The 22,305-nt window shown below is 42.0% G+C and overlaps 1 protein-coding gene across 6 annotated transcripts in view; it reads left to right on the forward strand.

Annotated features, from left to right (window-relative positions):
- Positions 1-22,305, forward strand: part of col12a1b (collagen, type XII, alpha 1b) — a 182,808-nt gene that overhangs the window by 154,589 nt on the left and 5,914 nt on the right. For all 6 annotated transcript variants that reach the window (XM_041976517.1, XM_041976512.1, XM_041976515.1 and 3 more), the window contains 10 exons: positions 336-413; positions 1,571-1,657; positions 4,027-4,080; positions 17,929-18,024; positions 19,630-19,683; positions 20,735-20,788; positions 20,866-20,919; positions 21,066-21,137; positions 21,215-21,250; positions 22,226-22,292. In XM_041976517.1, coding sequence (XP_041832451.1) covers positions 336-413; positions 1,571-1,657; positions 4,027-4,080; positions 17,929-18,024; positions 19,630-19,683; positions 20,735-20,788; positions 20,866-20,919; positions 21,066-21,137; positions 21,215-21,250; positions 22,226-22,292 — 652 coding nt within the window. The remainder of the gene's footprint in view (positions 1-335; positions 414-1,570; positions 1,658-4,026; positions 4,081-17,928; positions 18,025-19,629; positions 19,684-20,734; positions 20,789-20,865; positions 20,920-21,065; positions 21,138-21,214; positions 21,251-22,225; positions 22,293-22,305) is intronic.

Below are 22,305 nucleotides of genomic sequence, written 5' to 3' on the forward strand. Positions count from 1 at the left end.
TTGTAGCTTTGCAGCTTTGTAGCTCTGCAGCGTTACAGCTCTGCAGCTTTGTAACTCTGCAGCGTTACAGCTCTGCAGTGTTGTAGCTCTGCAGCTTTGTAGCTCTGCAGCATTGTAGCTCTGCAGCTTTGTAGCTCTGCAGCGTTGTAGCTCTGCAGCTCTGCTCACACATCTCATTTAATGCTGCAAAGTGTTTTCAGGCTCCAGAACTCTAGTTCCATGTGGATGGAATAAAACACAATAAAACTTAAACAGATACACCTCATCTCTCCCCTGCGCTCTCTGGTGTTCCTGTCTGAACGTGAACCACATCACCGCTGTTTTCTTCTCCACAGTTCCAGCTCCAGATGTTTGACATTATCTGCAGCCTGGCCTGGACCAGCAGGGACAGATGCTGCGACCTGCCATCTATGGTGAGCTGAACCCTGACCTCTGCCTCGTATCTGCTGACTCCTCCTTATGTTCATTCTTCCAATGCTCTGATCTGAGAAGCAGTACGATGAGCTCATGTCCACCAGCAAAGGAAATAACATGATGTCCTAACGTTAGTTGTTGAAGACCTAAAACATCTCAGAAAGCTGCGTCTCAGAAATTCTGATTTTAAATACAAATCCATCTGGTTTGTTTCTGAAAAGTAATCAGAGGACAAAGTTTTTCAGCAACACTCTTGTTGTAATCAGAGGAGATTAAAAGCTGCTGTTGGCCAAACGAAGGCTAATTGTTCTGCAGCAGCTCAAAGAACAGGATCCATGATCAGGATCAGAACCAGTAAAACCAACATGGTGGAAATCATTTGCCAACCAATAGAATGACGTCAACCTCAGCTTATAATCAGTGATTACACAGCTGGTTTGTACAGGCCCCTCCCATTCCTCTCTGGTCCGCTTTGACTCCTCCCCTTTCTCTCTGCTGCGCTGTGCCAAGGAAACGTAAAAAATATCAATCTCCAATTTTGTTGAATTATCATTGGATTAATCACACTTGAATGGATTCAAAATGATGAATCAATTTCAATCAGTTTTTTAAGTTTTTTTTTCTCAGCACTACACCAAAAACATCCAACATAAATTCAGCTCCAAACCCCACAACCCGAACTCCACAGTAAAATCATTCCCTGGAAGAATAAAAACCCAGAACTGATGATGTGAGTTCATCTGAAGAGCTGCTGTGTTCAGAAACTGAAATCCACAGAAGCAGTGTGTCAGTCTGCTTCAGCAGCCCTCTGGGTTTACTCTGAGATCCTTTAAACCACTCACACCAAAAACCTGATCATTATCTGGAGTTATCACGTCGACAGCGTAATCCCATTATGTTTTATTAGATAACTACCATTATCTGATTATGAGAAATTAGTCTAACACATGTAGATTCTCTCCCCCATACATGTAGATCCGTATATCTGATTTATTTAGTCTTTTTACGTCTGAGCATGTGATAAAAATACATCGCTTCCATCTTTGTAACATCTTTAGTTAAAAAGACAGAAGTGACGCTTCAAAGCGCAGGACGAAAAAAGAAAAACAGCATGGTATACAGCAAGACATCATATGTTTTTTTATTCCTCCACCAGAGAGATGAGTTGAAGTGTCCCTCCCTCCCCAACGCCTGCACCTGCACGTCGGAGTCAACCGGGCAGCCGGGCCCCCAGGGACCAGTGGTGAGAATCCCCTCCACCTACCTTTACCTCCTGGTTTAAGTTAACTGCACCACAGTTTAAACTGCAGACGGGTTACCCCTGACAGAAACACCGCATGTGCTTCACCTTTACATGCACATGTGAAGCACATGTGAATCACATGTGCATGTAAAGGTGAAGCACATGTAAACTGTGAAACAGAAGAAAACAATGCTCGCCCTGGAATAAAGAGTGTTGTCCTCGTTGTGTAGAAGCAGAAACAAACATGGATGAACTTCAAGAAAAACCACAATAATTCTAAGAAATTCTACATGTTTTTGTCTCGTATGATTACTGAGCTGATCGTAGTCATAAGGAACGTAGAATACAGCGCCACCTGCTGACCACGTCATGGATTATTTTCAAACCAGCTGATGGAAACATTACTGGCAGGCTTTTCTTTGGACTGATAGTTAGATTAAAAACCAGCCATCAACCTCAGAAACTCCACGTTTCGGTGACGGGACGTACGATCGTTTTGTGTCGTTGATCAAACCTTCAGACCACTGAACTCATTTTAAGTTGAAAGCTTCATCTTAAACATTAACCTGTGACTACTACAGATTTACTCCCTCTGGGGACCTTTGTGGCCAAAAATGTCCCATTGACTTCCATTAAAACTATACATTTGAATTTTAGTCATTCCAGTTTAAAGTGATTCATTCTTTAATGTCAGCATTTCATTTGGAAGAAAAGTCGTGATATGTGACATTTTTACTGGATTCCAACAGATTCAACTGGTTTCCTGTTGCAGGCAGATGCAGGAAGTTCTGGTATTTTTACTGGATATATCATAGAGCCATGGGACCACCAGTGGGTGCTAAGAGTGATTTGTTTGTGATAATCAGAAGTTATTTCACACACACAATGTTGATTTGTAAAGTATTTCACACTTAGACATGAACAAATAACTCTTAGCGCCCCCTGGTGGTCACCTTTCTCAGTTTTAATCAGCCGTGACGCAGCCAAAAAAGCAAAGATGAGAAAAATGAACAAAAATGCCCGAAAGCAGAAGTTTTAAAAGGGAAAAACTTTCCTACCTACAGCCCAAAAATGTGTAAATGATTTAATAGGATGACAAGTCAGGACAGGATGAGAGCTGCAGTCTGGGGATAAAACATGAACACTACCATCATCTTATCTTTACATCTGTAAAGTCAAAGGGTCAAAGAAGAGGAGGAGGATGAAGGTTCATCCATCAGCTGTCAGACTTGCACCACGGTCTACCATCTCCCTTCTCTTAAAAGCTTTTACAAGACATTGCTGAGATGTTTTCTGGGGTTAATGTTCTTCAGGCCGAATTATTGTCCCTGGTACAAGTTTCAGTACATAAATAACCATAAATAACAGCCGAAAGCAGCTTCAGCTCCACCATCCAACACACGATCGTAGTGACAGGATGGAAAAATGTTCCACGACTAATAAAAAGGCTGCGATCCTTAACTTGGGTGTGGGAGGGGGGCTTCCAGAGGAATCTGTTGTTCACTGAGCTGCAGCCCTCCCGTCAAGCTTCCATGTTGGATAAACGTTTATTTCATGTAGAATCTGAAATCTACATTACTGCTAAAGCTACAGAGGAAACATTTTATATGTTTGATGTTCAGTAACCGAAGAATTTCTGATCCCTGCTGGAAAAACTGAGAAACATCTCCGACTATTATTAAACTTATTAATTTATTTGATGTTTATCCATAATCCCACTCATAACCAAACACGTAGAGATGGTTCACCGATCCAGCTTAAACATCTGGGTCGGATCTGCAGCTGGATGGATGGATGATGGATAGGTGGGTGGATAAGTGATTGATGGATGGATGGATGATGGGTGAATGGATGATGGATAGATGAGTGGGTGGGTGGATGGATGGATGGATGAATGATGGGTGGATGGATAATGGATAGATAGATGGATGATGGGTGGATGGATGGTGGGTGAATGGATGATGGATGGATGGATGGGTGGATGGATGGGTGGATAGATAGATGGATGGGTGGGTGGGTGGGTGGATGATGGATGATGGATGGATGGATGGATGGATGGATGGATGGTGGATGGATGGTGGATGATGGGTGAATGGATGGATGGATGATGGATAGATGAGTGGGTGGGTGGATGGATGGATGAATGATGGGTGGATGGATGATGGATGATGGGTGGATGGATGGACGGATGGATGGATGGTGCGTCCTGGGATCAGCTCAGGAATCGAACACATCTCCAGTCTCACGCCTTTAATGGAGGAGATTAAACGTCTCAGGAGGCTTAATGTGGGGTTTAAGGCCTCTCAGATGGATGTTTACTTCTTTACTGTCTCATGTAGCCTTTAACATGATAGATTCTCCCTCCTCAGGGCGCCCCCGGCAGCAAAGGTCCTCGAGGTGAAAGAGGAGAGGCCGGTTCTGCTGTGAGTACTGTAATACACCCTGTCTGTTTAAAATCTACTGCTTCACCTTCTCATTAATACAGACAAGTAGCTTCACGTGGAAACAAAAGTTTAACCCTTAAAACCCACGGTATAAACCAGTCTGTAACAGCTTTTAATCCCAATATAAACCAGTCTGTAGCAGCTTTTAATCCCAGTATAAACCAGTCTGTAGCAGCTTTTAATCCCAGTATAAACCAGTCTGTAGCAGCTTTTAATCCCAGTATAAACCAGCCTGTAGCAGCTTTTAATCCCAGTATAAACCAGTGTGTAGCAGCTTTTAATCCCAGTGTAAACCAGTCTGTAGCAGCTTTTAATCCCAGTATAAACCAGTCTGTATCACCTTTTAATCCCAGTATAAACCAGCCCGTAGCAGCTTTTAATCCCAGTATAAACCAGTCCGTAACAGTTTTTAATCCCAGTATAAACCAGTCCGTAGCAGCTTTTAATCCCAGTATAAACCAGTCTGTAGCAGCTTTTAATCCCAGTATAAACCAGTCTGTAGCAGCTTTTAATCCCAGTATAAACCAGTCTGTAACAGCTTTTAATCCCAGTATAAACCAGTCTGTAGCAGCTTTTAATCCCAGTATAAACCAGTCTGTAGCAGCTTTTAATCCCAATCTAAACCAGTCTGTAGCAGCTTTTAATCCCAGTATAAACCAGTCTGTAACAGCTTTTAATCCCAGTATAAACCAGTCTGTAGCAGCTTTTAATCCCAGTATAAACCAGTCTGTAGCAGCTTTTAATCCCAGTATAAACCAGTCTGTAGCAGCTTTTAATCCCAGTATTAACCAGTCTGTAACAGCATTTAATCCCAGTATAAACCAGTCTGTAGCATCTTTTAATCCCAGTATAAACCAGTCTGTAACAGCCTTTAATCCCAGTATAAACCAGTCTGTAGCAGCTTTTAATCCCAGTATAAACCAGTGTGTAGCAGCTTTTAATCCCAGTATAAACCAGTCTGTAGCAGCTTTTAATCCCAGTATAAACCAGTGTGTAGCAACTTTTAATCCCAGTATAAACCAGTGTGTAGCAGCTTTTAATCCCAGTATAAACCAGTCTGTAGCAGCTTTTAATCCCAGTATAAACCAGTCTGTAACAGCTTTTAATCCCAGTATAAACCAGTCTGTAGCAGCTTTTAATCCCAGTATCAACCAGTCTGTAACAGCATTTAATCCCAGTATAAACCAGTCTGTAGCATCTTTTAATCCCAGTATAAACCAGTCTGTAGCAGCGTTTAATCCCAGTATAAACCAGTCTGTAACAGCCTTTAATCCCAGTATAAACCAGTCTGTAGCAGCTTTTGATCCCAGTATAAACCAGTGTGTGGCAGCTTTTAATCCCAGTATAAACCAGTCTGTAGCAGCTTTTAATCCCAGTATAAACCAGTGTGTAGCAGCTTTTAATCCCAGTGTAAACCAGTCTGTAACAGCTTTTAATCCCAGTGTAAACCAGTCTGTAGCAGCTTTTAATCCCAGTATAAACCAGTGTGTAACAGCTTTTAATCCCAGTATAAACCAGTCTGTAGCAGCTTTTAATCCCAGTATAAACCAGTCTGTAGCAGCTTTTAATCCCAGTATAAACCAGTCTGTAGCAGCTTTTAATCCCAGTATAAACCAGTCTGTAGCAGCTTTTAATCCCAGTATAAACCAGTCTGTAGCAGCTTTTAATCCCAGTATAAACCAGTCTGTAGCAGCTTTTAATCCCAGTATAAACCAGTCTGTAGCAGCTTTTAATCCCAGTATAAACCAGTCTGTAACAGCTTTTAATCCCAGTATAAACCAGTCTGTAACAGCTTTTAATCCCAGTATAAACCAGTCTGTAGCAGCTTTTAATCCCAGTATAAACCAGTCTGTAGCAGCTTTTAATCCCAGTATAAACCAGTCTGTAGCAGCTTTTAATCCCAGTATAAACCAGTCTGTAGCAGCTTTTAAGCCCAGTATAAACCAGTCTGTAGCAGCTTTTAATCCCAGTATAAACCAGTCTGTAGCATCTTTTAATCCCAGTATAAACCAGTCTGTAGCAGCTTTTAATCCCAGTATAAACCAGTGTGTAGCAGCTTTTAATCCCAGTATAAACCAGTGTGTAGCAGCTTTTAATCCCAGTATAAACCAGTCTGTAGCAGCTTTTAATCCCAGTATAAACCAGTCTGTAGCAGCTTTTAATCCCAGTATAAACCAGTGTGTAGCAGCTTTTAATCCCAGTATAAACCAGTCTGTAGCAGCTTTTAATCCCAGTATAAACCAGTGTGTAGCAGCTTTTAATCCCAGTATAAACCAGTCTGTAACAGCTTTTAATCCCAGTATAAACCAGTCTGTAGCAGCTTTTAATCCCAGTATAAACCAGTCTGTAGCAGCTTTTAATCCCAGTATAAACCAGTCTGTAGCAGCTTTTAATCCCAGTATTAACCAGTCTGTAACAGCATTTAATCCCAGTATAAACCAGTCTGTAGCATCTTTTAATCCCAGTATAAACCAGTCTGTAGCAGCGTTTAATCCCAGTATAAACCAGTCTGTAGCAGCGTTTAATCCCAGTATAAACCAGTCTGTAGCAGCTTTTAATCCCAGTATAAACCAGTGTGTAGCAGCTTTTAATCCCAGTTTAAACCAGTCTGTAGCAGCTTTTAATCCCAGTATAAACCAGTGTGTAGCAACTTTTAATCCCAGTATAAACCAGTGTGTAGCAGCTTTTAATCCCAGTATAAACCAGTGTGTAGCAGCTTTTAATCCCAGTGTAAACCAGTCTGTAGCAGCTTTTAATCCCAGTATAAACCAGTCTGTATCACCTTTTAATCCCAGTATAAACCAGCCCGTAGCAGCTTTTAATCCCAGTATAAACCAGTCCGTAACAGTTTTTAATCCCAGTATAAACCAGTCCGTAGCAGCTTTTAATCCCAGTATAAACCAGTCTGTAACAGGTTTTAATCCCAGTATAAACCAGTCTGTAGCATCTTTTAATCCCAGTATAAACCAGTCTGTAGCAGCTTTTAATCCCAGTATAAACCAGTCTGTAGCATCTTTTAATCCCAGTATAAACCAGTCTGTAGCAGCTTCTAATCCCAGTATAAACCAGTCCGTAGCAGCTTTTAATCCCAGTATAAACCAGTCTGTAACAGCTTTTAATCCCAGTATAAACCAGTCTGTAACAGCTTTTAATCCCAGTATAAACCAGTCTGTAACAGTTTTTAATCCCAGTATAAACCAGTCTGTAGCAGCTTTTAATCCCAGTATAAACCAGTCTGTAACAGCTTTTAATCCCAGTATAAACCAGTCTGTAGCAGCTTTTAATCCCAGTATAAACCAGTGTGTAGCAGCTTTTAATCCCAGTATAAACCAGTGTGTAGCAGCTTTTAATCCCAGTATAAACCAGTCTGTAGCAGCTTTTAATCCCAGTATAAACCAGTCTGTAGCAGCTTTTAATCCCAGTATAAACCAGTCTGTAACAGCTTTTAATCCCAGTATAAACCAGTCTGTAGCAGCTTTTAATCCCAGTATAAACCAGTCTGTAGCAGCTTTTAATCCCAATCTAAACCAGTCTGTAGCAGCTTTTAATCCCAGTATAAACCAGTCTGTAACAGCTTTTAATCCCAGTATAAACCAGTCTGTAGCAGCTTTTAATCCCAGTATAAACCAGTCTGTAGCAGCTTTTAATCCCAGTATAAACCAGTCTGTAGCAGCTTTTAATCCCAGTATTAACCAGTCTGTAACAGCATTTAATCCCAGTATAAACCAGTCTGTAGCATCTTTTAATCCCAGTATAAACCAGTCTGTAACAGCCTTTAATCCCAGTATAAACCAGTCTGTAGCAGCTTTTAATCCCAGTATAAACCAGTGTGTAGCAGCTTTTAATCCCAGTATAAACCAGTCTGTAGCAGCTTTTAATCCCAGTATAAACCAGTGTGTAGCAACTTTTAATCCCAGTATAAACCAGTGTGTAGCAGCTTTTAATCCCAGTATAAACCAGTCTGTAGCAGCTTTTAATCCCAGTATAAACCAGTCTGTAACAGCTTTTAATCCCAGTATAAACCAGTCTGTAGCAGCTTTTAATCCCAGTATCAACCAGTCTGTAACAGCATTTAATCCCAGTATAAACCAGTCTGTAGCAGCTTTTAATCCCAGTATAAACCAGTCTGTAGCAGCGTTTAATCCCAGTATAAACCAGTCTGTAACAGCCTTTAATCCCAGTATAAACCAGTCTGTAGCAGCTTTTAATCCCAGTATAAACCAGTGTGTGGCAGCTTTTAATCCCAGTATAAACCAGTCTGTAGCAGCTTTTAATCCCAGTATAAACCAGTGTGTAGCAGCTTTTAATCCCAGTGTAAACCAGTCTGTAACAGCTTTTAATCCCAGTGTAAACCAGTCTGTAGCAGCTTTTAATCCCAGTATAAACCAGTGTGTAACAGCTTTTAATCCCAGTATAAACCAGTCTGTAGCAGCTTTTAATCCCAGTATAAACCAGTCTGTAGCAGCTTTTAATCCCAGTATAAACCAGTCTGTAACAGCTTTTAATCCCAGTATAAACCAGTCTGTAACAGCTTTTAATCCCAGTATAAACCAGTCTGTAACAGCTTTTAATCCCAGTATAAACCAGTCTGTAGCAGCTTTTAATCCCAGTATAAACCAGTCTGTAGCAGCTTTTAATCCCAGTATAAACCAGTCTGTAGCAGCTTTTAATCCCAGTATAAACCAGTCTGTAGCAGCTTTTAAGCCCAGTATAAACCAGTCTGTAGCAGCTTTTAATCCCAGTGTAAACCAGTCTGTAGCATCTTTTAATCCCAGTATAAACCAGTCTGTAGCAGCTTTTAATCCCAGTATAAACCAGTGTGTAGCAGCTATTAATCCCAGTATAAACCAGTGTGTAGCAGCTTTTAATCCCAGTATAAACCAGTCTGTAGCAGCTTTTAATCCCAGTATAAACCAGTCTGTAGCAGCTTTTAATCCCAGTATAAACCAGTGTGTAGCAGCTTTTAATCCCAGTATAAACCAGTCTGTAGCAGCTTTTAATCCCAGTATAAACCAGTGTGTAGCAGCTTTTAATCCCAGTATAAACCAGTCTGTAACAGCTTTTAATCCCAGTATAAACCAGTCTGTAGCAGCTTTTAATCCCAGTATAAACCAGTCTGTAGCAGCTTTTAATCCCAGTATTAACCAGTCTGTAACAGCATTTAATCCCAGTATAAACCAGTCTGTAGCATCTTTTAATCCCAGTATAAACCAGTCTGTAGCAGCGTTTAATCCCAGTATAAACCAGTCTGTAGCAGCGTTTAATCCCAGTATAAACCAGTCTGTAGCAGCTTTTAATCCCAGTATAAACCAGTGTGTAGCAGCTTTTAATCCCAGTTTAAACCAGTCTGTAGCAGCTTTTAATCCCAGTATAAACCAGTGTGTAGCAACTTTTAATCCCAGTATAAACCAGTGTGTAGCAGCTTTTAATCCCAGTATAAACCAGTGTGTAGCAGCTTTTAATCCCAGTATAAACCAGTCTGTAACAGCTTTTAATCCCAGTATAAACCAGTCTGTAGCAGCTTTTAATCCCAGTATCAACCAGTCTGTAACAGCATTTAATCCCAGTATAAACCAGTCTGTAGCATCTTTTAATCCCAGTATAAAGCAGTCTGTAGCATCTTTTAATCCCAGTATAAAGCAGTCTGTAACAGCCTTTAATCCCAGTATAAACCAGTCTGTAGCAGCTTTTAATCCCAGTATAAACCAGTGTGTAGCAGCTTTTAATCCCAGTATAAACCAGTCTGTAACAGCTTTTAATCCCAGTATAAACCAGTCTGTAGCAGCATTTAATCCCAGTATAAACCAGTCTGTAGCAGCTTTTAATCCCAGTATAAACCAGTCTGTAGCAGCTTTTAATCCCAGTATAAACCAGTCTGTAACAGCTTTTAATCCCAGTATAAACCAGTCTGTAGCAGCTTTTAATCCCAGTATAAACCAGTCTGTAGCAGCTTTTAATCCCAATCTAAACCAGTCTGTAGCAGCTTTTAATCCCAGTATAAACCAGTCTGTAACAGCTTTTAATCCCAGTATAAACCAGTCTGTAGCAGCTTTTAATCCCAGTATAAACCAGTCTGTAGCAGCTTTTAATCCCAGTATAAACCAGTCTGTAGCAGCTTTTAATCCCAGTATTAACCAGTCTGTAACAGCATTTAATCCCAGTATAAACCAGTCTGTAGCATCTTTTAATCCCAGTATAAACCAGTCTGTAGCAGCGTTTAATCCCAGTATAAACCAGTCTGTAACAGCCTTTAATCCCAGTATAAACCAGTCTGTAGCAGCTTTTAATCCCAGTATAAACCAGTGTGTAGCAGCTTTTAATCCCAGTATAAACCAGTCTGTAGCAGCTTTTAATCCCAGTATAAACCAGTGTGTAGCAACTTTTAATCCCAGTATAAACCAGTCTGTAGCAGCTTTTAATCCCAGTATAAACCAGTCTGTAACAGCTTTTAATCCCAGTATAAACCAGTCTGTAGCAGCTTTTAATCCCAGTATCAACCAGTCTGTAACAGCATTTAATCCCAGTATAAACCAGTCTGTAGCATCTTTTAATCCCAGTATAAACCAGTCTGTAGCAGCGTTTAATCCCAGTATAAACCAGTCTGTAACAGCCTTTAATCCCAGTATAAACCAGTCTGTAGCAGCTTTTAATCCCAGTATAAACCAGTCTGTAGCAGCTTTTAATCCCAGTATAAACCAGTCTGTAGCAGCTTTTAATCCCAGTATAAACCAGTCTGTAGCAGCTTTTAATCCCAGTATAAACCAGTCTGTAACAGCATTTAATCCCAGTATAAACCAGTCTGTAGCATCTTTTAATCCCAGTATAAACCAGTCTGTAGCAGCGTTTAATTCCAGTATAAACCAGTCTGTAGCAGCCTTTAATCCCAGTATAAACCAGTGTGTAGCAGCTTTTAATCCCAGTATAAACCAGTGTGTAGCAGCTTTTAATCCCAGTTTAAACCAGTCTGTAGCAGCTTTTAATCCCAGTATAAACCAGTGTGTAGCAGCTTTTAATCCCAGTATAAACCAGTGTGTAGCAGCTTTTAATCCCAGTATAAACCAGTCTGTAGCAGCTTTTAATCCCAGTATAAACCAGTCTGTAACAGCTTTTAATCCCAGTATAAACCAGTCTGTAGCAGCTTTTAATCCCAGTATCAACCAGTCTGTAACAGCATTTAATCCCAGTATAAACCAGTCTGTAGCATCTTTTAATCCCAGTATAAACCAGTCTGTAGCAGCGTTTAATCCCAGTATAAACCAGTCTGTAGCAGCGTTTAATCCCAGTATAAACCAGTCTGTAGCAGCTTTTAATCCCAGTATAAACCAGTGTGTAGCAGCTTTTAATCCCAGTTTAAACCAGTCTGTAGCAGCTTTTAATCCCAGTATAAACCAGTGTGTAGCAACTTTTAATCCCAGTATAAACCAGTGTGTAGCAGCTTTTAATCCCAGTATAAACCAGTGTGTAGCAGCTTTTAATCCCAGTATAAACCAGTCTGTAACAGCTTTTAATCCCAGTATAAACCAGTCTGTAGCAGCTTTTAATCCCAGTATCAACCAGTCTGTAACAGCATTTAATCCCAGTATAAACCAGTCTGTAGCATCTTTTAATCCCAGTATAAACCAGTCTGTAACAGCTTTTAATCCCAGTATAAACCAGTCTGTAGCAGCTTTTAATCCCAGTATCAACCAGTCTGTAACAGCATTTAATCCCAGTATAAACCAGTCTGTAGCATCTTTTAATCCCAGTATAAACCAGTCTGTAGCAGCGTTTAATCCCAGTATAAACCAGTCTGTAACAGCCTTTAATCCCAGTATAAACCAGTCTGTAGCAGCTTTTAATCCCAGTATAAACCAGTCTGTAGCAGCTTTTAATCCCAGTATAAACCAGTCTGTAGCAGCTTTTAATCCCAGTATAAACCAGTCTGTAGCAGCTTTTAATCCCAGTGTAAACCAGTCTGTAACAGCATTTAATCCCAGTATAAACAAGTCTGTAGCATCTTTTAATCCCAGTATAAACCAGTCTGTAGCAGCGTTTAATTCCAGTATAAACCAGTCTGTAGCAGCCTTTAATCCCAGTATAAACCAGTGTGTAGCAGCTTTTAATCCCAGTATAAACCAGTGTGTAGCAGCTTTTAATCCCAGTTTAAACCAGTCTGTAGCAGCTTTTAATCCCAGTATAAACCAGTGTGTAGCAGCTTTTAATCCCAGTATAAACCAGTGTGTAGCAGCTTTTAATCCCAGTATAAACCAGTCTGTAGCAGCTTTTAATCCCAGTATAAACCAGTCTGTAACAGCTTTTAATCCCAGTATAAACCAGTCTGTAGCAGCTTTTAATCCCAGTATCAACCAGTCTGTAACAGCATTTAATCCCAGTATAAACCAGTCTGTAGCATCTTTTAATCCCAGTATAAACCAGTCTGTAGCAGCGTTTAATCCCAGTATAAACCAGTCTGTAGCAGCGTTTAATCCCAGTATAAACCAGTCTGTAGCAGCTTTTAATCCCAGTATAAACCAGTGTGTAGCAGCTTTTAATCCCAGTTTAAACCAGTCTGTAGCAGCTTTTAATCCCAGTATAAACCAGTGTGTAGCAACTTTTAATCCCAGTATAAACCAGTGTGTAGCAGCTTTTAATCCCAGTATAAACCAGTGTGTAGCAGCTTTTAATCCCAGTATAAACCAGTCTGTAACAGCTTTTAATCCCAGTATAAACCAGTCTGTAGCAGCTTTTAATCCCAGTATCAACCAGTCTGTAACAGCATTTAATCCCAGTATAAACCAGTCTGTAGCATCTTTTAATCCCAGTATAAACCAGTCTGTAGCAGCTTTTAATCCCAGTATAAACCAGTCTGTAGCAGCTTTTAATCCCAGTATTAACCAGTCTGTAACAGCATTTAATCCCAGTATAAACCAGTCTGTAGCATCTTTTAATCCCAGTATAAACCAGTCTGTAGCAGCGTTTAATCCCAGTATAAACCAGTCTGTAACAGCCTTTAATCCCAGTATAAACCAGTCTGTAGCAGCTTTTAATCCCAGTATAAACCAGTGTGTAGCAGCTTTTAATCCCAGTATAAACCAGTCTGTAGCAGCTTTTAATCCCAGTATAAACCAGTGTGTAGCAACTTTTAATCCCAGTATAAACCAGTCTGTAGCAGCTTTTAATCCCAGTATAAACCAGTCTGTAACAGCTTTTAATCCCAGTATAAACCAGTCTGTAGCAGCTTTTAATCCCAGTATCAACCAGTCTGTAACAGCATTTAATCCCAGTATAAACCAGTCTGTAGCATCTTTTAATCCCAGTATAAACCAGTCTGTAGCAGCGTTTAATCCCAGTATAAACCAGTCTGTAACAGCCTTTAATCCCAGTATAAACCAGTCTGTAGCAGCTTTTAATCCCAGTAGAAACCAGTCTGTAGCAGCTTTTAATCCCAGTATAAACCAGTCTGTAGCAGCTTTTAATCCCAGTATAAACCAGTCTGTAGCAGCTTTTAATCCCAGTGTAAACCAGTCTGTAACAGCATTTAATCCCAGTATAAACCAGTCTGTAGCATCTTTTAATCCCAGTATAAACCAGTCTGTAGCAGCGTTTAATTCCAGTATAAACCAGTCTGTAGCAGCCTTTAATCCCAGTATAAACCAGTGTGTAGCAGCTTTTAATCCCAGTATAAACCAGTGTGTAGCAGCTTTTAATCCCAGTTTAAACCAGTCTGTAGCAGCTTTTAATCCCAGTATAAACCAGTGTGTAGCAGCTTTTAATCCCAGTATAAACCAGTGTGTAGCAGCTTTTAATCCCAGTATAAACCAGTCTGTAGCAGCTTTTAATCCCAGTATAAACCAGTCTGTAACAGCTTTTAATCCCAGTATAAACCAGTCTGTAGCAGCTTTTAATCCCAGTATCAACCAGTCTGTAACAGCATTTAATCCCAGTATAAACCAGTCTGTAGCAGCTTTTAATCCCAGTATAAACCAGTCTGTAGCAGCGTTTAATCCCAGTATAAACCAGTCTGTAGCAGCGTTTAATCCCAGTATAAACCAGTCTGTAGCAGCTTTTTAATCCCAGTATAAACCAGTGTGTAGCAGCTTTTAATCCCAGTATAAACCAGTCTGTAGCAGCTTTTAATCCCAGTATAAACCAGTGTGTAGCAACTTTTAATCCCAGTATAAACCAGTGTGTAGCAGCTTTTAATCCCAGTATAAACCAGTGTGTAGCAGCTTTTAATCCCAGTATAAACCAGTCTGTAACAGCTTTTAATCCCAGTATAAACCAGTCTGTAGCAGCTTTTAATCCCAGTATCAACCAGTCTGTAACAGCATTTAATCCCAGTATAAACCAGTCTGTAGCATCTTTTAATCCCAGTATAAAGCAGTCTGTAGCATCTTTTAATCCCAGTATAAAGCAGTCTGTAACAGCCTTTAATCCCAGTATAAACCAGTCTGTAGCAGCTTTTAATCCCAGTATAAACCAGTGTGTAGCAGCTTTTAATCCCAGTATAAACCAGTCTGTAGCAGCTTTTAAGCCCAGTATAAACCAGTCTGTAACAGCTTTTAATCCCAGTATAAACCAGTCTGTAACAGCTTTTAATCCCAGTATAAACCAGTCTTTAACAGCTTTTAATCCCAGTATAAAGCAGTCTGTAGCAGCTTTTAATCCCAGTATAAACCAGTCTGTAGCAGCTTTTAATCCCAGTATAAACCAGTCTGTAGCAGCTTTTAATCCCAGTATAAAGCAGTCTGTAACAGCCTTTAATCCCAGTATAAACCAGTCTGTAGCAGCTTTTAATCCCAGTATAAACCAGTGTGTAGCAGCTTTTAATCCCAGTATAAACCAGTCTGTAGCAGCTTTTAATCCCAGTATAAACCAGTCTGTAGCAGCTTTTAATCCCAGTATAAACCAGTCTGTAGCAGCTTTTAAGCCCAGTATAAACCAGTCTGTAACAGCTTTTAATCCCAGTATAAACCAGTCTGTAACAGCTTTTAATCCCAGTATAAACCAGTCTGTAACAGCTTTTAATCCCAGTATAAACCAGTCTGTAGCAGCTTTTAATCCCAGTATAAACCAGTCTGTAGCAGCTTTTAATCCCAGTATAAACCAGTCTGTAGCAGCTTTTAATCCCAGTTTAAACCAGTCTGTAGCAGCTTTTAATCCCAGTATAAACCAGTCTGTAACAGCTTTTAATCCCAGTATAAACCAGTCTGTAGCAGCTTTTAATCCCAGTATAAACCAGTCTGTAGCAGCTTTTAATCCCAGTATAAACCAGTCTGTAGCAGTTTTTAATCCCAGTATAAACCAGTCTGTAACAGCTTTTAATCCCAGTATAAACCAGTCTGTAGCAGCATTTAATCCCAGTATAAACCAGTCTGTAACAGCTTTTAATCCCAGTATAAACCAGTCTGTAGCAGCATTTAATCCCAGTATAAACCAGTCTGTAGCAGCTTTTAATCCCAGTATAAACCAGTCTGTAGCAGCTTTTAATCCCAGTATAAACCAGTCTGTAACAGCTTTTAATCCCAGTATAAACCAGTCTGTAGCAGCTTTTAATCCCAGTATAAACCAGTCTGTAGCAGCTTTTAATCCCAATCTAAACCAGTCTGTAGCAGCTTTTAATCCCAGTATAAACCAGTCTGTAACAGCTTTTAATCCCAGTATAAACCAGTCTGTAGCAGCTTTGAATCCCAGTATAAACCAGTCTGTAGCAGCTTTTAATCCCAGTATAAACCAGTCTGTAGCAGCTTTTAATCCCAGTATTAACCAGTCTGTAACAGCATTTAATCCCAGTATAAACCAGTCTGTAGCATCTTTTAATCCCAGTATAAACCAGTCTGTAGCAGCGTTTAATCCCAGTATAAACCAGTCTGTAACAGCCTTTAATCCCAGTATAAACCAGTCTGTAGCAGCTTTTAATCCCAGTATAAACCAGTGTGTAGCAGCTTTTAATCCCAGTATAAACCAGTCTGTAGCAGCTTTTAATCCCAGTATAAACCAGTGTGTAGCAACTTTTAATCCCAGTATAAACCAGTGTGTAGCAGCTTTTAATCCCAGTATAAACCAGTCTGTAGCAGCTTTTAATCCCAGTATAAACCAGTCTGTAACAGCTTTTAATCCCAGTATAAACCAGTCTGTAGCAGCTTTTAATCCCAGTATCAACCAGTCTGTAACAGCATTTAATCCCAGTATAAACCAGTCTGTAGCATCTTTTAATCCCAGTATAAACCAGTCTGTAGCAGCGTTTAATCCCAGTATAAACCAGTCTGTAACAGCCTTTAATCCCAGTATAAACCAGTCTGTAGCAGCTTTTAATCCCAGTATAAACCAGTCTGTAGCAGCTTTTAATCCCAGTATAAACCAGTCTGTAGCAGCTTTTAATCCCAGTATAAACCAGTCTGTAGCAGCTTTTAATCCCAGTGTAAACCAGTCTGTAACAGCATTTAATCCCAGTATAAACCAGTCTGTAGCATCTTTTAATCCCAGTATAAACCAGTCTGTAGCAGCGTTTAATTCCAGTATAAACCAGTCTGTAGCAGCCTTTAATCCCAGTATAAACCAGTGTGTAGCAGCTTTTAATCCCAGTATAAACCAGTGTGTAGCAGCTTTTAATCCCAGTTTAAACCAGTCTGTAGCAGCTTTTAATCCCAGTATAAACCAGTGTGTAGCAGCTTTTAATCCCAGTATAAACCAGTGTGTAGCAGCTTTTAATCCCAGTATAAACCAGTCTGTAGCAGCTTTTAATCCCAGTATAAACCAGTCTGTAGCAGCTTTTAATCCCAGTATAAACCAGTCTGTAGCAGCTTTTAATCCCAGTATAAACCAGTCTGTAGCAGCTTTTAATCCCAGTATAAACCAGTCTGTAGCAGCTTTTAATCCCAGTATAAACCAGTCTGTAGCAGCTTTTAATCCCAGTATAAACCAGTCTGTAGCAGCTTTTAATCCCAGTATAAACCAGTGTGTAACAGCTTTTAAACCCAGTATAAACCAGTGTGTAGCAGCTTTTAATCCCAGTATAAACCAGTCTGTAGCAGCTTTTAATCCCAGTATAAACCAGTCTGTAGCAGTTTTTAATCCCAGTATAAACCAGTCTGTAGCAGCTTTTAATCCCAGTATAAACCAGTGTGTAACAGCATTTAATCCCAGTATAAACCAGTGTGTAACAGCTTTTAATCCCAGTATAAACCAGTGTGTAACAGCTTTTAATCCCAGTATAAACCAGTGTGTAACAGCTTTTAATCCCAGTATAAACCAGTCTGTAGCAGCTTTTAATCCCAGTATAAACCAGTCTGTAGCAGCTTTTAATCCCAGTATAAACCAGTGTGTAGCAGCTTTTAATCCCAGTATAAACCAGTGTGTAACAGCTTTTAATCCCAGTATAAACCAGTGTGTAGCAGCTGTCAGACTGGGAGGTAAATGATGTAAAATGAATGTATGAATAGATGTAGCAGCATAAAGGTCGACCAGAAGAAGAAAGCAGAATTTATTACTAACAGAACTTTGTAGAAATAACACACAGAAGTGACCAAACCTTTTCTCATCTCATCGTTCTCTCAAGTCTTGGCTTTCAGGAGAAAAAATATTGTTACTGAAACAAACACAAGTTTAAAGAAGTCATGTTAAAGACATGACTTCTTTAAATCCTGGAAAAGTCCATAGACCACCGAAAGGGTCCAGTGGTAGGAGAGCTAGACCTCTGAGACCCGATGGAGGTTTAAGAGTCAGAGCAGAACAATCCTGAAACGAGTGAAGTCGTGGTTTCTCTTCCTGATCCGCAGAGCAGCTCCTCCTCCATCACTGTTCTCCTCAGAGATGGTCTGTAAACACTCCTCCTGTCTGGGTTCACAGGGACCGATCGGCCCGCGAGGAGATCCCGGACCGCCGGGGCCGATGGGTCTGCCCGGCCCCCAAGGACCTAGTGGGATGTCCATTCCAGGAGAGGCGGTATGTTCGTAAACACACCTGACACACATGTCTGAGGGATAAGTAGAGATTGATGGGGAGGAACAGACACCATGCAGACCTCAGCGACGGACTGTAGATCAGACCTGGGACGTCCGTCTGAGACCAGTTCTGATCCGATCAGATGGAACGTTTAAAGCCTCTGATGTGATCCGGGCTTTGGGTCCAGACGCTCACTGTGTGAACACAAGGAAAACGTAGAGGAGCCGTTACAAGACCGAGTCCACATCGTTTAGGAGCAAACGCGCGGTGAAACCAGCAGGACTCTGTAGGCTCAGCAGTTCTCAACAGGCCCAAGTACCGAAGTCTATATAACAAAAGTTCAGCTTAATTCTTGGTATTAAAGCGGTAGTAAAGTGAAGACTAGCCTGGGAATCTCCACGGAAACCAGCAGGACCTTCATGGTTCATGTCAAAGGCAGAGTCATAAGAGAACACGTTAGAGTTTTTAGTGCTGGAATCAGCAACAGGAAGACCTGGTTTCTGGTTCTGGTTGCTAGCTCTGGTGTTTCTGTCCCACCGTGGGGAGACAGACGTCTCTGGAACCAGCAGAGTCTCTGCTGTCATGTGACTCCTGGTTTGTGTGGAGAAAGGACCAGAAGCTCTAACTTGGACAGAGCTGCTCTCCTGGTTTTCTGCTGGGGCTCTGAACTGTGTTTGGGTTGGATCCACAGACTGTAAATAAAAGATGGGCGGAGCCTCTGTGACATCACCCGTAGGTTTCTGAAGAGCAAAAGTAAAGCTTGTTGGGTGTTCCCACCGTCGCCATCTTGGCAGCGTCACGCGTGTCGTTAGTCTCGGAAAATCCAAAAATGGGCAAAGAGGTGGAACTGAGAAGAGGAATGTGAAGGTGGGGGTGGATGATTGACAGTCATCAAACTCCGAGCTGCCGGTAGCTAAGAGCTAACCGAGCTAACCCCGAGTAAGTGTAGCTAACAGTGGCAGGCTAAAGCTAAGGTGCGCTGTTAGCCGACTAAAAGCCGCGGTTGTGCTGTGCTCTCCCTTCTTTCCACGGATATTGGATACCTGTCAATCAAAAGGACACGCCCTCACAGTTGTCATGAAGGTAAACTTGACCTTTTAATCCTAAAATGGATTTTTGTACCAGGCTTTAAACATGTTTATTTCTGCTGTGAAGTTGGTCTTTTTAACATGGGAGTCTATGGGGATTTGCTCTATTTTGGATCCCCTAGTGGACGAGGGGGGAACTGCAGTTTTTTTGTACTTCCACATAGGCTTCACATTTTACTGGTGGAGGTTGGATCCCGATGCTTGGGAGAGTCTTTTAGCAGAGTTGATCTCGTCATGTTGCCATGCTACATGTTAGCATTGCTGCTATCATCTGCTGGACTGAAGGATCTCATCAAGAAGAGGTGATTTTTCTAACTGAACCAGATAACCGAAGCTGAACACAAAGAATAAATGTGATGATGAGGAAGATGATCTGGATGAGAGGAAGCTATCAGGCTTGTGTGCAGAAGCATGATGTAAACAAACGTATCTAAACACAAATCAGCCAAACCCACGTCGTCATGCTAACACCGCCGTGTTTGTTCCCATCAGTCACGATGAGCTTTTCTGCTTTCAGGGCCGTCCTGGACCTAAGGGAGACCCTGGTGACTCCGGCTTGCCTGGGCAGAAAGTAAGTGTCTCTGGTTTTGTGTTTTTGAAACGGGGATGATTCACGTTTTGACTACTGGCCTGGCTTTTGGCCACGCTGCCGCACGCAGATGCTTTTCCAGCTGGGGAGGATTCAGAGAGGGAGGGGTTGAGTCCCTTTGCTTTCTAAATATTACTTTTAAATTAAAGTTGAGCTCAGAAGGAGCCAAGAACAAGTCAGCTTGATTAACGGTGCTGTTTAAGAGCCAGTCAGAGGAGAAAAGCTCCTCTTAATGCAGGTTGTTTTATCTGGAAACACGAGGAGTTCAGGAGATAAACCACACAGTGAGGCTGAGGCAGGATGAATTACTGGGTATCGGTATTTTCATCTCTCCCTGGAACGCAGCCTCTTACGTAAGTCTGATGAGGGGGAACGAGACAGCAGAGAGTTTAATCTGTTTACTGACACTTCAATTCACTAAATCTGTCGGTCCAGTTCTGACCTTATAAACCTGGACCAGGTCACAGAGTCATTTCCCAGGCCCGGTACACATCGAGGGTACTCCGTATGCCGCCCAGCCCTAGTTTCCATCAGAAAAACAAAACTGGATAGGAACCAGTCAGGCGGTCCTTCTGAATGAATTCCTGACAAGTAGTCAAGTTATCTGGAAAAAGCTAAGATAAGGTGAGGCCACCTACTGAGATGAACTCAGCTAAGTTCTGGTTAAAACACTGCGGTGGCGGGAATCGAACCCGTGCAGCAGCCTCCATGCGGAGCGTGGTCCCACCAGTTACCCGGCTCCTCGCTCCAGTAGTCCGCCGCCCGCGGTGTGGATGTTGCTGCAGGTGACCGTGTAGGAGCAGATGCTGCAGCAACATGCATTTAATGACTTGCAGGCTTGGCTTCATGAAGGCCGTAAAACGGATCTGGAATATATTACGCTGCTTGTAAATCTAATGCCGAGCATCAAAGACCAGCGAGGACGGACTATAAACGGTGTGAGCAGCTTTTCTGAAGAACTCAGATCCAGTTCAGAGAGCCGACGCTTGGAGTTGCTCGTACTTTTAAACTGGGTGATTTGTGGTGTTTGCAGGGCTCCCCGGGTCCTGCCGGTGCCGTCGGCCCCATGGGACCAGCTGGAGTGAGGGTTAGTTCACACAGATGGGTTTTAATGAGTCTTTGAAGGGCACCAGTTCAGGTTTTCAGGACTGTCTTGTGTTCCAGGGCCCCCCAGGAAAGGAAGGACCAGTCGGACCCAGGGGACCAGCGGGGCCCATGGTGAGACTTTTTATGGTTTGACTGGTGTAGAACTGAGAGCTGCCGGCACAGGAACCCAGCAGAGCAATGAGGCCTTGCTAAAGGGCAGCATGGTGCTGGTTTATCGTCCATCACACCTGACAGAACACGTCTGTTTCTCCACACAGGGGCCTCCAGGATCCCCCGGAATACCGGGTCCTACGGGACAGTCAGGAAACCCCGGAGACTCCGGTGCTCCTGTGAGTGTCAGCAGCATCGAACGTCCGGCACATATCGGGTGTGAACGCCTTCAACAGTTTGCTTTTTCTGCTTTCAGGGTTCTGTTGGTCCCAAAGGAGACAAAGGAGAGAGGGTGAGTAGACCTGGACCACCTCCACGCACAGAAACCAGTAAGACCAGTGCAGTCTGGAGCCTGAAATATACAAAAAGATTTTATGACCAAAACATTGAACCTACATTAGATTTGAGTTTATCTGAACACAGAAGCAAATGAAACATAAATAAACCCAAGTGTTCAGGAGTGACAAGAAGCCAAACCGTATTAAACCAGACGAAGTTCTAAATGTTACAGGTCTCGTTTACCGAACCTCGACGGTGGAGACCAGAGCTCCGTCCCCACAGGTCTTCACACGGGTACGAGGTACAGGACAGGTGTAGGTCCTGGCTTTAGGGCCTGGGTGTGGTGTTTTATATGGGATCCATGGCTGAACAGGAAGCCAGCGTAGTCTAGACGGGATGAGATGAAGGCCGGTCCAGCGTAAGAGGCCCTGGCCCTCAGTTGGCAGTGTTTCCATACGAGAGGTAAATCACAACGATTTGTCAAATCAAACCACAGAAGTGAAGGAAGATGTCGGCCATCCAGCGTTTTATTGTATCAGTACAGCCCAGGAGTCCAGATAGCAGCATTTACAGGGTGAATGGACTGGGGCTGCGGAGACATGAACCGCCCACGCACAGAGCCTATTAAACAGGATGTGGGGATCAGTGGTGTCGAAGGCGGAGGTAAGGTCAGGGACCAGTATCCAAGGCATCTGGATTCTCACCAGAGCAGTTTCAGTAGAAAGCTCGCTCCTAGACCCAGACTGGAGTTAGGCACCTTTTCCAAGATTTCTTTAGATACAGACCATTTTTCAACTCAGATGGGGCCAACTTCTTCTTCTAACAGTCAATCTGCAGGAGGAAATCAGACAGAATTCCAGCGTTATAGGTCTGAAAAGTAGAAAAGTAACATGAGACACTGTCGACATTAAGACGTTCTTACAGAAGCCGGACATCAATCCTGACTCATCAGTCGAAGCTGGATTTAATGCATTCTCTCTGCACACAGGGCGACTTTGCTCCTCAGAACATGATGCGGTCCATCGCCAGGCAGGTGTGCTCGCAGCTCGTCAACGGTGCGTCTACTGT

Source organism: Melanotaenia boesemani, chromosome 22 (assembly GCF_017639745.1).
Source record: "Melanotaenia boesemani isolate fMelBoe1 chromosome 22, fMelBoe1.pri, whole genome shotgun sequence".
Taxonomy (NCBI): Eukaryota; Metazoa; Chordata; class Actinopteri; order Atheriniformes; family Melanotaeniidae; genus Melanotaenia; species Melanotaenia boesemani.